Genomic DNA, 16496 nt, shown 5'->3' on the forward strand with positions numbered 1-16496 from the left:
AGTTACATTCGGAAGCAGTATAGCACAATACGTTATATGTTTTGTGTATTTTAAAAGCTGCTTCGACATTAAGTTCAAAATTAGAGCTTGGAAGCGCGGTCACACTCATTGTCGTATACATTTCACTATAAGATATTTCAAAAATAAAACGTATGCATTGCAAGGTACAGGGTTAAATTTTATGGTATATTCTTGGACGTGAAGCACCAAGGTCTTATACAGCTATATGTATACAAGGATAGGCTGCTAGAAATAAGATGTCGGCTGAAAATACGAAAACAAATGCTGCCACCAACACCAGTAACATGACCACAATGTACACATCATCTCGCTCTACAGCGAAGACTGCTGCGGAAATTGATGCAGACTTTCCTCCCAAACCAAAAAGTGACAGTGGAAAGTGTTTTTTAGAAAATCTTGGTGACGAGGAAAAAGATTTCCTTCTTATTCTTCATCAATTTGCCCAAAGTTGCCAAAGTTTTCCAATCTACAAAAAAAAAGTAGCCGGTTTGTTGCACTGTCTGTGTTTTCGTAACCTGTCTGGTGAACATTTATCTTTTCTTGAAGACTGGTACAATTCTTCTTGTAATGATTTTCATGAGCGATTTGAAGAATTATGTGAGAAATACGGAGAGCGTGCGCAAGATTTCATCAGCCAAATGCGCAATCATAGTGTTCCCTACGAAGAAGGAGGAGTTAAGACGGAAGATATCATTAATGATATTATTCCCGGAACAGAAAGCCTAGACGACGAAAAAAAATTGTTTTTTAATGTGTTGTGCTATCTGGCGAGAATAAGTGACGATGTCAACCAATTTGTGTCATATCTCTTTACTTTGCCCAAACTTTTTGGTCCACCTTTAGCTTTTAGTGAATCGTTACGGCGTAACAAACCAGAGATGGAGAAATTTTTCGAGGAAAGCGGAAAAGGAACACTCGTATCTGAACGCTGGAAAGGAAAGGAATCTGAAATGTGCGATTTTTATGCCGAAATTTGCAGGGTGAAGTTTAACAAGCAACGATTAGGCTTCTTTTGGGACGTTGAGAACCTTAATAAAGGCTACAATATTGCATTGAATATTCGAAAAAAATTTTTCTTTGAATATGTTGAAGTTAGGTTTATTGGAACATATTCTCGAAACTTTGTAAAAGACTCCAAAGAAGAATCCAAATCAAACAAAGTGACAAAATATATTCACAGTGATAAAGCGATGATAGATGCGAGGAAAATAGAAAGTGAAAAGTCAAATGCTAATGATGAAGCTCTTGTCGAGGAAATGAAAAAGTTTGCATCAGAAAATCCTCCGCCCTCGGCATTAGTTTTAATCGCTAACGATGAAGATTATGTCGATGTTGTGAAAGATCTCTCTGATAAGGGTCACGCTATGACAGTGATACTTACTCTTCGTGAGATGTCAAAGAAGTGGAAAAATTTGCTGAAAGATAGAGACCAGATAAAGGTGTATGACTACAACGAGTTTTCTGATGCGAATGAAAAAATGATTCTTACCAATATACCACACAACTTGGCCGAACAAGAAGGCGCTTCCGATGGCAACACCAACGAGACTGGTAGAGTCGATAAAGTGTACGTTGAAGTCTTAGAAGGTCTTAGAGGAAAGAAGAAGAAAGTCTTAGAGGTTTCTAAGTGTGCTTTAGTTGAATGTCGGTCTAAACAGTCTGCTGGAAAAATTTACAGGAATTTAAAATTAGGATCTAACTCCGACAAGATTGATGTATGGAAAGCCAAGCATCCAAGCCTATAATTAACTTTCTGGCTTATTTCATGTTGTAAAAAGGAATATAAAGAAGTTTTTAATTCTGATTGATTTTTTCCAGTGTCGATGTGACACAGCCAAAACGACTCATAATTTCATTAATGTTGAGTTTAAAAATTCCGTTTTTTTCCGATTTACTTCTAGAAAGGTTCTGTTTTTCAACAATGCTACTACCATGTACCGGTAGGTTATGGATTACTGAAGATATTGTAGTGATTTCTGGCAAAACGTTTTATAGTGAGCTGCAGAAAAGCTCTTTGTGTGTTTTTATCAATGTCAAACGGCCTCGCCGGTCATTAGTTGAGATCGGTTATTTAAACGTGTCCCAAACGAATGGAACAGCGTGGCGTTTAAGTATCTTGCGACCTGTGTGCCTTAAGCTCTCGTCTCTTGCTTTTTGGGTAGTTACCATATCACTCAGCCAGACCGCATGTGGTTGTGACTCAGACAGTGTTCACTCACAAGTTTGAAATTACATAAGCGTATCGTTTTCGACCTTTTTGCATCTTGTTTGTACTTGTATTATCAAACAATCTTTGATTTAACTAGTTGGCATTTTAATTGAGTTCACGCAACGATCGAAAAGCTTGAAATATAACTTTCACTTTGTTTTTCGGCTTTCCTTTTCTTCTACATATGTTAATTGGCAAAAACCTTGGCTGTGTATTAAAAACAATATACGATATGTCAAACTATGCCAGGCAATAATTTTTTCAATAAAAACACAAAAATTCTTATTTACCGTATATATAAACTTACTGTATTTTAGAAAATCGTTGTTCTTATACTTTATGTTGTCAAAATGTTTGTTCTTACAGAGTCGCGCTTTTTTCTATCCACGGTTTTAACTGGTTAGCTCTCTATTGGAATGCAACTTCCGAGATTATCAAGCTGGTTAAATTTATATAACGGTATTATGAGAGAAAATCCTGTTTTCGTCCTTGTATCTCGACAACTTATTACTTCATACCGTAGTTTTGGCATTCTTGCATTCATCATTGTGAACAAAATTTGTAGCATAAGAAATTTGTTATTTTTGTCTAAGGATCAGCAAACAATACAAATCACAGAGTTAAATTTCAATTTGTTTTTGGATCTAAGTCGTGCTGCATTTTTTGTGTGTAACGTTTGTAACAGACTGGTGTATTAGTTGTGCTTAGTCTTAATATGAACGCATTCTGGGTTTGTTTTAGGTGGCGGTGCTATCCTTCCATAATTTAGCACCACTGTAATCTACACCCTGCACTTATTTAAGCCTTCAGGACTTTGCTGCTTTTTTCCCATTCATTGATGGTTAGCGATCGTAATTCTTGTTTGGTCTTTCTATGACGATGTTAGCACCATACTTTTTACTCACCATAGTCAATGGCGAAAAGTAAATGATACGAGTACTGGTACTGACACCCAAATTAACGGATTTGCTGTGTTGAACATCTGCAAAAATTGCGTGCCTTATTAGGAAAAGATTCGTTAATCAATTTAAACCTAGACAACGTTCAAATTTGAACGTTTATTATTCGTAACCAGGCTCTTGCCCGGTATGGGGTTTCTTTTCCTATCCACTGATATGGAGCATTGAAGCAATTTTCAATCACCAATTGCTTGAATGCACCACCTGCTCGTCTCCTTAAGTTTTCGCTTTTTCAACTTATGTTTTTTGGATTTAACTAATTTTAGGTTTAGTGGCCGTGCTAGTTGTTACCAACAATTATTACACTGGTCAACAAAATTTTTGTTGCATTTCTACCAACACTTGTTCTTACCTAATTTGGGGGCGCTGAATCCGAATCTGACCTTATTTTTTTTCTGCAAGGTCTAGATTTTTTGCAAATTGCGATTTTTTATTTTTTATTTACTCAATTCAAATTTTCTGAAAATTACATGATTTGTCAAATGACGTTCTTGCATATAGTCGAATAACCAACCTCAAAACAAAAATAGGTTCCCAGAAATTATTGTGTTACCACTAGCATTTGTATTTACAGACAATTAGGCACCAAATGTTTGAAAAAATGTAACAAAGAACATTTTTGCTGGTAAAATACATGTAATAAGCGATTTTTTTTTTGCAAAATGACATTAAAAAGAATGATGGCAATCCAATAACTTCTGAGTTTGTACGTTTTTTGAGTTTGCTGCTTTAATTTTATCATTTGCATAAAGCAGGGAAAGTGTAAAGAAGATGATGAAAGGAAAGGACTCGTTGTCAGGATTTAGAACTTTAACAAACTGTGTTATGAGACCTAGTTTGATGTGCAAGGGCGGAAAAACAATTTTGTCTCTGCTTACGATTGGGTTGTGTGTTACATTAGGCATGCCAACTTGAAATGTTTCACGTAAGGGCCGCTCCTTCTGTGTCCAATGTTTTTCACGTGCTCTGCTGTCCCACATGCATAGATAACATAGAAATTTAGTGTATCCTTTTTGCTGACCTAGGAGAAAACTAACCATTTTGAGGTTAACACAAATGATCCAGTTGTGCTCATGTTATCTGAGCAAATCCATAACAATTCTGATGTCATCATGCCGTTTCTTTAAGACAGTGGAGTGACCAACTGGAACAGCTTCATAAACATTTCCATTGTGTAAAAGGACACACTTGATGCTGCGCTTGGAACTGTCCAAAAACAATCGCCATTGTTCTGTATCATACGAGGAGATACCCAGTTGTTCGAGAAGACCATGTATATCGTTACAATATACCAGCATATTTTCCTCTGAAAAATAGGGAAGAAAGAGTTCTTCACTTTTTCGAAAAAAGGAAACCTTTACAGATTATTCTAGAACCTGCTTTTCCTTGAGTCTGGAGACTAAGAGCTGAGCCTCTTGCTTGGAAAAATCTAAATCACGTACTAAGTCATTCAGTTCTGATTGATTAAACTGCTGAACAGCTACTCTGGTTTCACCAGAAGAGTGTTCAGATTCTGTATCTGTTCTTTTATACTCCATTTCCATAACCTCTTCCCTTTCCGATTCAGTTTCTTCATCTTCAGAAAATGTAAAACCACTAAAGACTGGAGGAGGGAATCTATCAGAGTGCGGAACAGGTCGTATAGCTGATGGTATACTTGGATAAGAAAGCATTAGTCGGCTCTTCCTGCCAACACCTTTCATATTTACCATGCAAAAGTAGCAGTCAGTCGTGTGATCTTGGGGTTCATCACGCCACACCATTGGAATGCAAAAAGGCAGACTCTTCCGCTTTCCTTTTGTTCAGTCTCTGAGCATTTGTTCGCAATTATGGCACACAATATGTGGAGACCATTTCTTATCTTGATCGCCAAGATGGATGCCAAAGTAAGCTCTGTAGGCAGGCTTCACGAACGATGTTATATTTCATCTTTGACGAAAAAAGCGTGTACACAACACTGATATAACAAAATGAATCAGGTTTATTTTTGCATTTACGAGTGTAAAATAGAGCTTATAACCTATCCTACAGCATCTGTCCGCAATACCTCACTATAATCAAACTGCTTAGCTTCTTCAAACGCCCTTAAACAGCAATAGGCTACAACTTAAAAGAGCTGAAAGCTTCTATCTGAAACACTGGTACTGTACCATACAGACAGCGCACACTAAATATGAGCCAGAAACGAAAAAATTTGAATTTTCGATTGCATAAAAACTAGAGCATGCATAAAGAAACTGATTGCAGATTTGAAATCAGCATCCCAAGATTGTGTAGAATCAGTTAAAAAATCTCATGCAACAAAAAAAAAAAAAAATTTGTTGACCAGTGATTAACGTTATTTTTCTTGACCACGTTTTAAGCCTTTTCGGCTTTGTCACTTTTTCCTGTTCATTGGCGCATGTTAGTAACAACTGGCTTGATTTTTCGTCCCCACCGCGCTTTTAATGAAACATAAATGAATACGTACACTGGACTTGTATAATTTTCTTCGTATTTTTGTTCATGAAATAAAGTAGTATCGGCAACGCATTTATCGTAACAAGCTTGTTTTTGTCATCAAATGTTAGGCAAATTAGTTTAAAATCATCTTATTGACATTTCGTTATTATTGGATAAAATAACTTAGTTGTTATTTTCGAACTCTATTGTTCGCTGTTTGATGATTTTTCACATGTTATGACGTATGAGGCATAGGTTGGGGGATTATGGAACGATTTTACATTGCACATAAATCCAGAAATGTTATACAGTTATATGACGTAACCGGAATCACATAACTTCAACAAAGAGAGCAAACTGCTTTGGTTAACTAAAACTATCATATTGGCACTGTTGTTCACTACCAGTAAATCTGCAGTTAAGCGCTTATTAAATTTACAGGAAAATTTGATTTACTTTATTTTAATACCTCTAAAAGCAAAGATAATTTAATATCTCTAAAAGTATAAAAATTTAGGTATATCATCTTTACGATGTGGTGTAAATGTGTAATCATATAATATTTGCATAGGGTCAGTGAAAACATCATAAATAGCAAACAACGAAATGAAAAAAACAAAAAACAAGTTTTGAAATACATTGTGTTAAAGTATGCCGACTTCAAAACACGTCATAAAAACCGCTTCTTTACCATGATGATACGATAACGCAATATCATTACATTGCCAAATAATAGTGAAGTGAATCACACATATAAGTGCATCACTAAAAACATAACATGTGTTAGTGCATATCAATCTGCCAATGGAATTTCGTTCAGGAACCAGTGCTACAGTTGATAGGTAAACATCGGAACGAGACAAAGTAGAATACCAGTGCAAATATAGCAATAATAATAATCAGCACATTAATGGAAGCATCTTAATAAATGAATGTAATGCAATTGATAAATTACTTTTGAAGATAATACCATAGCATAAACACACAAAATTAATTTCAAAAGAATTTGTTTTAAGGAATTACAGGCATCACATGGGTATGTTCAAGGTGACCAATTAAATATTTTCGGCCACTCGATCATTCCAGTCTGGCCAAAATCTTTCTCTCACTCTTTCACAATAAGTAACTAAGTTAGGTAGATTGTCCTTAACAAATCTATGAGTTCGAAAATCAGTAGCAGCAAACATCAGAATACCAATGTGACCAAAGATACTGGCATCCACTTGACTTGGCTTCGAACCCATGAGAAACGGCTTGTCACCCAAAAAATTTGATATGCTTGTCAAATCTTTTTCAGCAATTTTAAAAATATCCTCTTTTGAATGTCGACCAATACCATGACCCTGCAGCATGTGTTAAAACGACAACCATAAGTACATGTTAGGTATTAAATAAGCCTAATGCTGGTTAACGTTTAATATAATTAATCCTGTACAACATAAACTAACGTACATGCATGTTGGCTTGAACTTTTGATTTCATTCCAAATGGAGAAGAAGTGGCCAACTTAAACATCTTCTTCTTAAAGGAGGTAAATGGTAAAATATCCACAAGATTGTTATACTTCAATATCCACCGTTCATAAGTCAATGGCCAATTTAAATTCTCTTCAATGAGACGTTGAAAAGCAACAGAGATCCCTTTCTCAGATAAGCTAAGGTGCGCATTCAAATCGACGCTGTACTCTTTATTCAAATATTCAACGATGAAAGAGGTATCTTCCACTTGCTTGCCTTTGTGAATTATGTATGGTATCTTTCCTTTCGATGACATCTTTAGAGAACCTTCAAACTACAAATTACATGACATTAAAGAAGGTTAATAAATAGAAATTTGATATTTATTTACCAGTACTACCGGTAAATAAAGTATTCCTTGGGCAGACAATAAACCAATGAGTCACCTAAGGTGACAGAAGACAGTAAGTTTAACACTTTTTAAACAATTTACCTTTTGTTATTATGTATCAGCTCTGGCTGCAATATTTCAATGAGAATAATTGCAATTATGGATACAACAGACTAATGCAATTTTAAAGGAAGACCTTGTATTTGATTCCAGCCATTCTCAGATAAGTCTGGAGTTTTAAGGTGAACGGCGAAAAACATGGGGCAACGAGTGACCTTCCCAGCCCATACACTGTAACATCTGCTGCACCATCCGTCTGACAACTGTAAAAGTGTTGAAATAATAAAACAAGATCTTGATAGCTGTGCATTGTAGCCTGTACTTTGAAAAAACTTGTCATCGAGACAACTGACACGTGTTGATCAGTGGATTAGTTGCATACTACATTCATGTGACAGAAACGTAAGGACTCAAATAGATTCGAATCACATAATTTCTGAAGTGACTTGACTCTGGTTGTTTATAAAAAAAAAGCAAAATGATTCAGCTTGACTTCAGTTGCATAATGTTTGTATGAACTACATTGAAACAAATTTCCTTGTGTGAATAAATTTAATTTTAACTGTATTGTTGCTATGATAGCCCTTCAAAATGGGTTAACTTTAACCAAGGAGCTTTTGAACACATTTTTCACCACCAGGAAACTTATTATCTACGCCGGTTCATCTAAACAACACAATAATTAAGAACAACCACCTATACATGCAAAAAATGATTTGACTTGACTTGGTGTCATGAATGACTTAAGTCACTTTGATCTGGTATGGAAAATTTGTATGATGTGCTAGACACCATCAGCGTGGCAAAAGAGCAAAAATTGTTACGACACTGGCATAAATATTAGCTTCAGCTATCCTAGCGTGGCATCACAAAATCGTGTCACAAGAAACAAGCATACAAAAGTTGTAAGTGCAAGTCAACGGCTTTCCAATCGGCTCCATTCATTAAACTGAGAGTTAGGCCTAGTAGCGGCAGAAAGTGATTACAGTTTTAATACTGGTGTGGCGTAAAACATAGGTCCTACTTTTTTGGTGTACATCTGCCTGTGTTAAAATGCAAGCTTTCCATAACCTACTAGACTTTGATTTAACAATGACTTGACTCTAATTTGAGTTACGGTCGACTTGCTATAATGTTATGCAGAACAACTTAGTAACATAACACAAATCAAAAAGAACTTAACGGCATGCTAAACGCTTACAGTACGAAGTACATCTGGACAAAAAAAAGTTCTATTCCATGTAAAAACAATACTAGCTTTTTGAATGAAGTAGAGTTCTTAATTACCTGGACGGTGAAGTTTGTTCGGACACGGCAGTTTCATTTGACATGGTCCAGTACTCCAGTGATCACTGGTAAGACGGCAGGATTGTGACTTGAAATGCAATATTTATCTATATTCACAGAAGCGCTCCGAAAAGCTAATATTCTCCAAACATCTGCGTAAGCAGTGGGTACTGTAGCATTAATTTTACACTTTCTGTAAAATGTCGCTTTCCAAAAGATTACAGGCTGCAACGACGTGCATTAACTTCAAAAGTAATGCACCGTACATTCGCAAACTTTGCCTCGTCATGCGTTGTTATATAACGCTGTCCAGGGATGTTACATAACAAGGACTCTACATAAAAAGCCGAAAGAGCGCCATGTACAGGATACCATTTTAACTAAATCAGCTCTCTATGGGGAAACATTTCATTAATGTCAACTACTGAGCCTGTAAGAAGTTTCCTAATTAACAGAAGGATAACAAGTAACACCAAACACGTCTGTTGATAGCATTAGTAAAAAATGATGACTCTAGCGAAAACTGAAATAACACAGGCCAACAAAAACTTTTTTTTTTCAAAAGGCATGATATGTTAGATCGATTTAGGGGTATATCAGGGGTACTGAGTCCGAAAATGCCATTACTTTTGCTGAGTTGGCTCTAGTTTTCGAGATATTGCTTCTTCCTACATATACCATGAAAAGTTAGAAATGTATGCTAGTGAGTAACATAAGTTAATAAAAACTGAAGCCATGTGAAGCAGCTAATTAGTTTTGTCGAAATGTTGAGTTGTCTGGCACAAATTCCTCACTTGGGAGGTAAATAAGGCCTTAGATTAGTTTATATCATCTCCAATCAAGCATAACCATCATCATCCCATCAAGAAACTTTCTTATACTGAGCATAACTGGGAGATATGCGTTGATTTGAAAATGGTCAACTTTCTCTTAGGACAACAAGGCGGCTACACCAAGTATCCTGCTTTATTTGTTATTGGGATAGTCGGGATGACAACAAATGTGAAGCCAGCGAATACCGTAGTGTACGATGAAAATTCGCACTCCAGACATCCAAATGACTGGTAAGTGCCGTATAGATAACGAATTATGCGTATCGACTATTTTTCTGTTCGTAAAAATTTTAATTTTGTATAAAGTAAAACAACAGGAAAATGCTCAAGCATTGTTGGTATAGCCTTTAGTGGTTTTTTTTGTAAGATAACGAAAAGTATTACAGTAGGCATATCTAACTTAATGTTGACTATTTGTCGCTACAGCGACTCCGTTATTATAATTTTTATGACCGGCATAGCTTCTCGTGACAAGCACACGTGCGGCTCCCAAATCCCAATCCAGCATTATTTTGAGTATTGCCCGAGTTAAATCGACTTGTATGAAAACCTGCCTGTGAAGCAAGGTTGTGTTGTGTGCGACTTTTGAAAATAATGATGTATTTAACTGAAGCAAGCAGTGTCTATTAACTGATGTAACAACTTTCCACAACTAATACGGCAAAAGACGAAAACAATTACGCAGAAAATTCAAGACTTGGAGGATATTTATTGCGCGCTAACTCATTTTAGAAAACCAAAGTGTGAGGGTACTGTCCAGTTTGTAAACCGAACTTAGACGCAAGATAGCCTTGCATGTAGTCCATGCCCTTCACAATGGGGACGATTTGTGAGTCCACAGCAGCTTGGTCTTGCTTCCTCTCTTCTGAGACCGTGTATTTCTGGAAAAACATGATCAACATTGCATTGCTTCCAATAAACTACAACGGATTTCTACGAATAAAGTTTAACTAGAACCTATTTATTATGCCTCAGTAAAGGAAGTTTAATTTCATGATTTTTCAACCAAAGCTGAAACAAATAACATCACAGGCAAAAATGAAGAAAAGTTTGTAGTCAGTGACTGGCAAAATTTAAATGAAGCAACGGTGGAACTTTAATTTAGTTTTTTTTAATTTGTTAGTTTGGCTAAGTTGTCATTATTAAGTAATCGTTTTAGATGTGTTGAATTAATGAAGTTGGTGTTGAACAGCCCACAATAGACAAAAGATTTGAGACTTCAAAAATAACTCACCTCCTCGTCAGTGTCAAATATTTCACCTTCCCCATGCTTAGGCTTGGAGAGCTTCTTCCTCCTGAAGTAAGCGTCATTCAATCTTTCCGGGATGTCTACTCCAGAAATGTCAATCTTTGTTTGGGTGGCAATCACATAGACCTGATTGATTCTGCGCAAAGGTACTCCGTTGAACTTGTAAGGCCCTACAGCAATAGATTTTGAATTAAATAAATAGCACACAACTACATGTTTAGAATTTGTAAACAAGTATGCTTGTCAGTTGTGGATGTTGCGTCATGGAATATAGGATATAAATAAAAATATATCAGACGGCACTTCCAAACTCATCATTCAAGCATAAATCAGAGCCATTTTACGCAAGTGATGAACATCTGTTTTAGCCAACAATATTATATGTAGTCTTGGTTTCACTTTTTCGCGTCATTTATTAAGCAGTGTGATTAAACATCCCTTAATGAACTTTCCACATCACGCTTTTAGTGCATGACAACAAGTTTGATTGCTTTCTGTTATGGCTCTTGATACTGTTTTTATATTGTTTTTAATATTTGCAAAAAAAAATCGAAAGTATTATGTAATACAAAAACATATAATGTAGTTTTTTAAAGTAGAGAAATTCTGAAGTTCTGTACACCCTAATAAAGTCACACAAACTTAAGTATATACCACATAAACTAGTATGTTTCAAACAAACCGACATATAAACCTACCTATAACTTACAAACTCACCTGTAACTAAAAGGAGCCCTGTATCAAGCTGCTTAAGAAAAACAACTCGCTTGCCCTTGTGAGGCCCAGCCAAGAGAATTAAGACAGTTCCGGGAGTGATAGAAGCACGAAGTCTCCTTTTGTGCTGGCTGAAAGGCTTCTTTCCGTGGGATCTTAATTTACGAGGAACATCTTCCGTGGGATAATACCTCGGCTAAACATAAAATATTGCAATTGCACATTGCAATTAAAACCTCAAAATTTGTCATTAAGTTCTATTTCTATCGATTCGCAACCAACTGGTATAAACTGGAATATTTTAAAAATTAAAAGACGACGGCAAACCACAGTCACAATTTTGTCCAAAGCAAAGAATTACTGAACTTATATATTTCTGTCACAATTCCTACTACACCCATTCTGTGACAGGAAAAATCTTAAAAAATTGCAGTAGGTATTAAATCTTATTAAAAATTCCAATGTGAGAAACTTTCCTATTAAGAGAGTAAGAACAGCCTATTAATCCTAAACCTGTTATTAATCTACAATAAACTATTCTGAAGTATCACACCCTTTAAAGTGCATAACAATTTCAGGTTACTTCTGTCCTTTGCTCAGACGTGACATGCCTGGGATATCTTTCACTTTTGCAAAGGGAAAGCTTTTACCACCATGTTGTTTTAAGTCAAGAACAAACTTTAACCATTTTACATGTTAGGTGGACCTAGTGCAGAAGTGCACAACCACAGGATGCCTTTACATGCTACACCCCAGATTCTCAAATTGGGACGTCATCTGGTTGTTCACTTCCACACTAGACGCCAACAGGTTCGGTATCATCCTACAGCAGGGGTTGTGAATCTTTTTAACTAAGGGAGCCATGAAAGCTACATATTTTTAATTGTATTTCCGTGAGAGCCATATAATATTTTTCAACACTTAAGGCAACTACCGTGTGCATTTCAAGCAAAACCAACAATTTTAGATAACGATAAACGTCTGAATTTACACTTTAATAACATGCTTCTTACAATTATATGAAAAGTTTTATTCGTAACAGTCATGCTAAGAAATGCCAGGTTAAAATTATCTGCGAGCCAGATGCTGTCATTAGAAGAGCAACATCTGGCTCGAGAGCCAAAGGTTCCCGACCTCTGACCTACAGTCTTAGAAAAGGTAAACCCTTCGATTGCATACAATTTCCTAAAAGATGAATAAAATACGTCAAAAATACAGAGAATTTATTTCAGTGATATACTTTCGAAATCAAAACCTACCAATTTATTGATCCTGACCAAGCGAGTAGAGCCATTTTTATCACCGCCAATTTGTTTTTCCTTCATTACAGATTCCCGTTTCTTTTCAATTTTAGTAACATTTTTTCGCTTTTTAAATGCATATCTCTTCGCATACATAACAGACCGGGAATATCTGTTAATGCCGCCATCAAGTGGCTTATTTCTCGAAGAATGCTTTCGAGGAGTCTTTGCCGCCATGGCTTACCACTTTGGAGTGTCTACAAAATAAAACAGAAAACTTAACACACTTACAGTTTAGAGTTACTGTAAAGTTGGATTATGCTTACACGGTTAGCTTAGGGCCATAGTGGAAAATGTGGCGTCAGCACCCACGAGATTCTTGCATGCCAAATTTTTTTAACTTAACTCCAACTTATAGTTAAGGAAAATGTCGGTTGTTTGATCAATATAAGGGTTTGTTGTACACTGATACTTTGACTTGAAGGCCTGAATGGGATGGAGTTATTAAGGTAGGCTAAGAGAAAAGGAATTATGATGTAATGATTTATCAATACTAGAAAGTAAGGCAGTTTTTGACAAGGACTTGTCATTCATTCTAATAAAAAAAACGTAAACTTTGGCGTGCACTTAAGCCTTCATTCAATGTTAATTTATTATAAATTGGCATTCAAGAGCTTAGCTTTTTTGTTTATTTGTTACAAACCAGGGTGAAAATTAAATTGACACACTTTCCACTAAGGTCAATATTAGAACCTGATACTAGAGTGCAATGGTAAAGGAGACCCATATGTTACAATAAGTAAAAGAATCGAGGCTTCAGTTCATGCCGTCATAAAAATATTTCTGTCTTCGCACACCCGATTTCTTTTAGAAAATTGCCATACTTTCTAGTTGAGGGTATTTAGGATTTAATTGATAGAAATAAGTTTTATATCAGAAGAAAAGTTTAGTTACTCTGTTATGTTAAGTTCAGAAACTGTGAAAAATAACTTCGAATGTACGATTGAAATAGTGACAGTCTAAAGATCATCGAAACTTAGGTTCGATTATATTCAACGACTATTTATACGTGCCAACGTGCAACAATACTTCCATTACAAACTTCTGTGACTATCACCATTCATACTAATACCACTCATTACTTTCTACAAGCCAAAAAAACCTTAAAAGAAAAGATTAAAAACGATTTTTAATACAATTTCACCACACAACTCACCAAGCCAAATCAGGCATCAGAAAAGAATTCATCCGGGCCATCCCGCATTGAACGTAGAGTTACGATCACAAAACAGCGCCGTTGTGTGGAACCATCGTTATTTATTATTTGATATGTTAAAGGTTTTACATCTTTTTTACATAAAGGAGATACTGGTATTATCAAAAATATTATTGCATTTCACAATTTTTTCTAGACCTTAGTAACGTTTGGAAAAATGATATTAAATCATATATTATGTATATGACTTTGCTAAAATAGTTTCATTTGAAGGAGTGCAAATTTTGGACATTTTATAAAACAAAAACACATTTAAAAGGATAACAACTAAAATTTTCATTGAAAAAGGATTTACATTAAGGAGAAAATGTTTATTCACATAATTTCAGGTTTGGAACCAATTGATTCTAGTCCTTCCCGAAGCTACACAGCAGAGCGTTATATTTCTTCCAGGTAATTTGTTGATACTGTACAAAAACCGCACAAATTTTTGATATGGAAAAGAAAAAGATGTGGCTCTACTTATTGGTTATCGAAAGCAGACCCACCTACTTAACCAAAGTTTTGTGAAAAACGCTGTTGGTTTGGCTCAAAAAACTTACATGTTGCTAAAAACAAACATTTCCTTTGAAATCTTTAAAATTCTGGGCAAATTTTAGGTAAATCAAAAAGTTGCGAAATGAGTGTTTGCTGTTACTTAAAATTGGGACAATTCACAGCATTTCTTTCTTTGTATCCACTTTTTGGTTTTACGGTGGCCCATTAACTTCATCAAGCCTACACTTAAGAGTGTTAAAGCAAATTTAATGTTGGTTATATAATTTTTTGTTTCTTGATTGGCGTATTTTTTTTAAAAATGACAAGAAAGAAACATGATTTTCTTAAACAGTATTTGCTTTTAACAATGAGAGTCATTTCTTTTTGCAGCAGGTCGTTCTTTTTAACAATAGTGTTAAAACGCTAAATTTTCAAAATTAAGATTAAATAAAACAATAAAATTAGGTATACTTTTTTGAACAACCTTATAAATAGCGTGATTGATTAATTATTGCATCACAAAACCAACTTTGTCAGAGCGAAACTTTTATTACCCAATCAAAACCATTTTGCCGCGTAAACCTTAAAGTTTGTTTGCAGTGGATCGTATGGGCCACCGTATTTATGTAAGGAGAAAAACGAAAAATTTTTTCTGAAAGGCTCAAAGCAGTCCTATCCGAAAAGGTTTGTTGCAAAGGGGGTTGGGGGTTGGGTGCTGGATTGCTGGGTACGGTTAGCCTGATTGTCATCGATAGTTCTTATGTCAAGGTGGTGTTATTATCTTTTGAGAAGTTCTAGAGTTAACCTTGATGGTAATGGTCCTGATCTTGGAGTTCCTCTAAGATACACAGGACCGTTATTTGCGTAGACGGTTTAGCCTAACCTAGATCGTTTATCAGTTTAGATATGTTATTTTAGGCATAGGCTATTGTAGAAAGTGTGGCTCCTGCATGCACGAGACTCATCAATCTGAACGCCAAACTTTTTATTTTCACGCCTATTAATCAGATAGCAGAGTATGACTTGAGTACACCCGACGTGTTGTGTTGCGTATTCGATACCCAGTGGCGCCATGCCTTGTAACCCCCTTGGGCAAGGCACTTATTCCAATCCAGTGGAACTTGTGGGTAGTAAAATTATCTAAAAACTATCAAAAAAAATCAAAAAACTTATTTAAAAATACACCCTTTTCCGGGTTACTCTTGGGTGGCAAGATTTTTTCGAACGCCTATATTTAACAGTGGAAAATGTCAATCCACTTCGATTCTTTTTTAAATTACAAGCGTTCTGGGCAATGGATTGTAAAAATTTTGTTCAGGTGAGCTGCATATGAATTGCTTTAGGCGACAAAAAAATGTTGCCTTGTTCTTAGTTTACAGTGGTTTGAATCGTACACACTGGACTATTTGATATAAAGTCACGTTATGTGGTCAGCGTAGCATGTGATGTAAAATGCGTACGACTTTGCGTGGTACCTGTGGTGCATTTGAATGTAATAATTCGGTTTGTATTTACTTCTAGTTGATTATTTCAAGCTAGACGTCACATCAGACAAGCCCAGTGCGTAAGATTCAAACCACTGTAAATAAGAACAAGAACATTTTTAAAATTTTTTTTTCATGTAAAGAAATTTATGCAACTCACCTGAGCAAAATCTTTACACTCCAAGGCCCAGAAAGTTTGCAATTTAAAAAAGAATCACAGTGAGTCAACAATTTACATGATAAGTATATATGCGATTGAAAGCATCTTGCCACCCAAAAAAAAATTGCGTTAGTAACTCGGAAACAGTCTATATGGGGTCTAGTATGCAAAAGCTCAACCACAGGATGCCTTTGTATGCGGGCAATGTCCGTTTCACTGGCAGTCGGTTACTGGAT

General features: G+C 35.7%; 2 protein-coding genes across 2 annotated transcripts; both read right to left on the reverse strand.

The window, feature by feature from the left end:
* Positions 1 to 6065: 6065 nt before the first annotated feature.
* On the reverse strand, positions 6066 to 9221 carry LOC143460895 (failed axon connections homolog). Its single transcript, XM_076958571.1, has 4 exons — positions 8827 to 9221; positions 7676 to 7802; positions 7084 to 7422; positions 6066 to 6974 (listed from the first exon to the last, which is right to left on the reverse strand). Exons 1-4 carry the CDS (start codon positions 8868 to 8870, stop codon positions 6687 to 6689), a joined length of 798 nt encoding a protein of 265 aa, XP_076814686.1. The 5' UTR covers positions 8871 to 9221; the 3' UTR covers positions 6066 to 6686.
* Positions 9222 to 10348: 1127 nt separating this feature from the next.
* LOC143460066 (large ribosomal subunit protein eL6-like) lies at positions 10349 to 14162 on the reverse strand. The gene is made up of 5 exons (XM_076957432.1): positions 14080 to 14162; positions 12882 to 13120; positions 11626 to 11818; positions 10894 to 11078; positions 10349 to 10540 (listed from the first exon to the last, which is right to left on the reverse strand). Exons 2-5 carry the CDS (start codon positions 13098 to 13100, stop codon positions 10388 to 10390), a joined length of 750 nt encoding a protein of 249 aa, XP_076813547.1. The 5' UTR covers positions 13101 to 13120; positions 14080 to 14162; the 3' UTR covers positions 10349 to 10387.
* Between the last annotated feature and the right edge of the window lie 2334 nt (positions 14163 to 16496).

The sequence above is a fragment of the Clavelina lepadiformis genome, chromosome 5 (assembly GCF_947623445.1).
Source record: "Clavelina lepadiformis chromosome 5, kaClaLepa1.1, whole genome shotgun sequence".
Lineage (NCBI taxonomy): Eukaryota > Metazoa > Chordata > Ascidiacea > Aplousobranchia > Clavelinidae > Clavelina > Clavelina lepadiformis.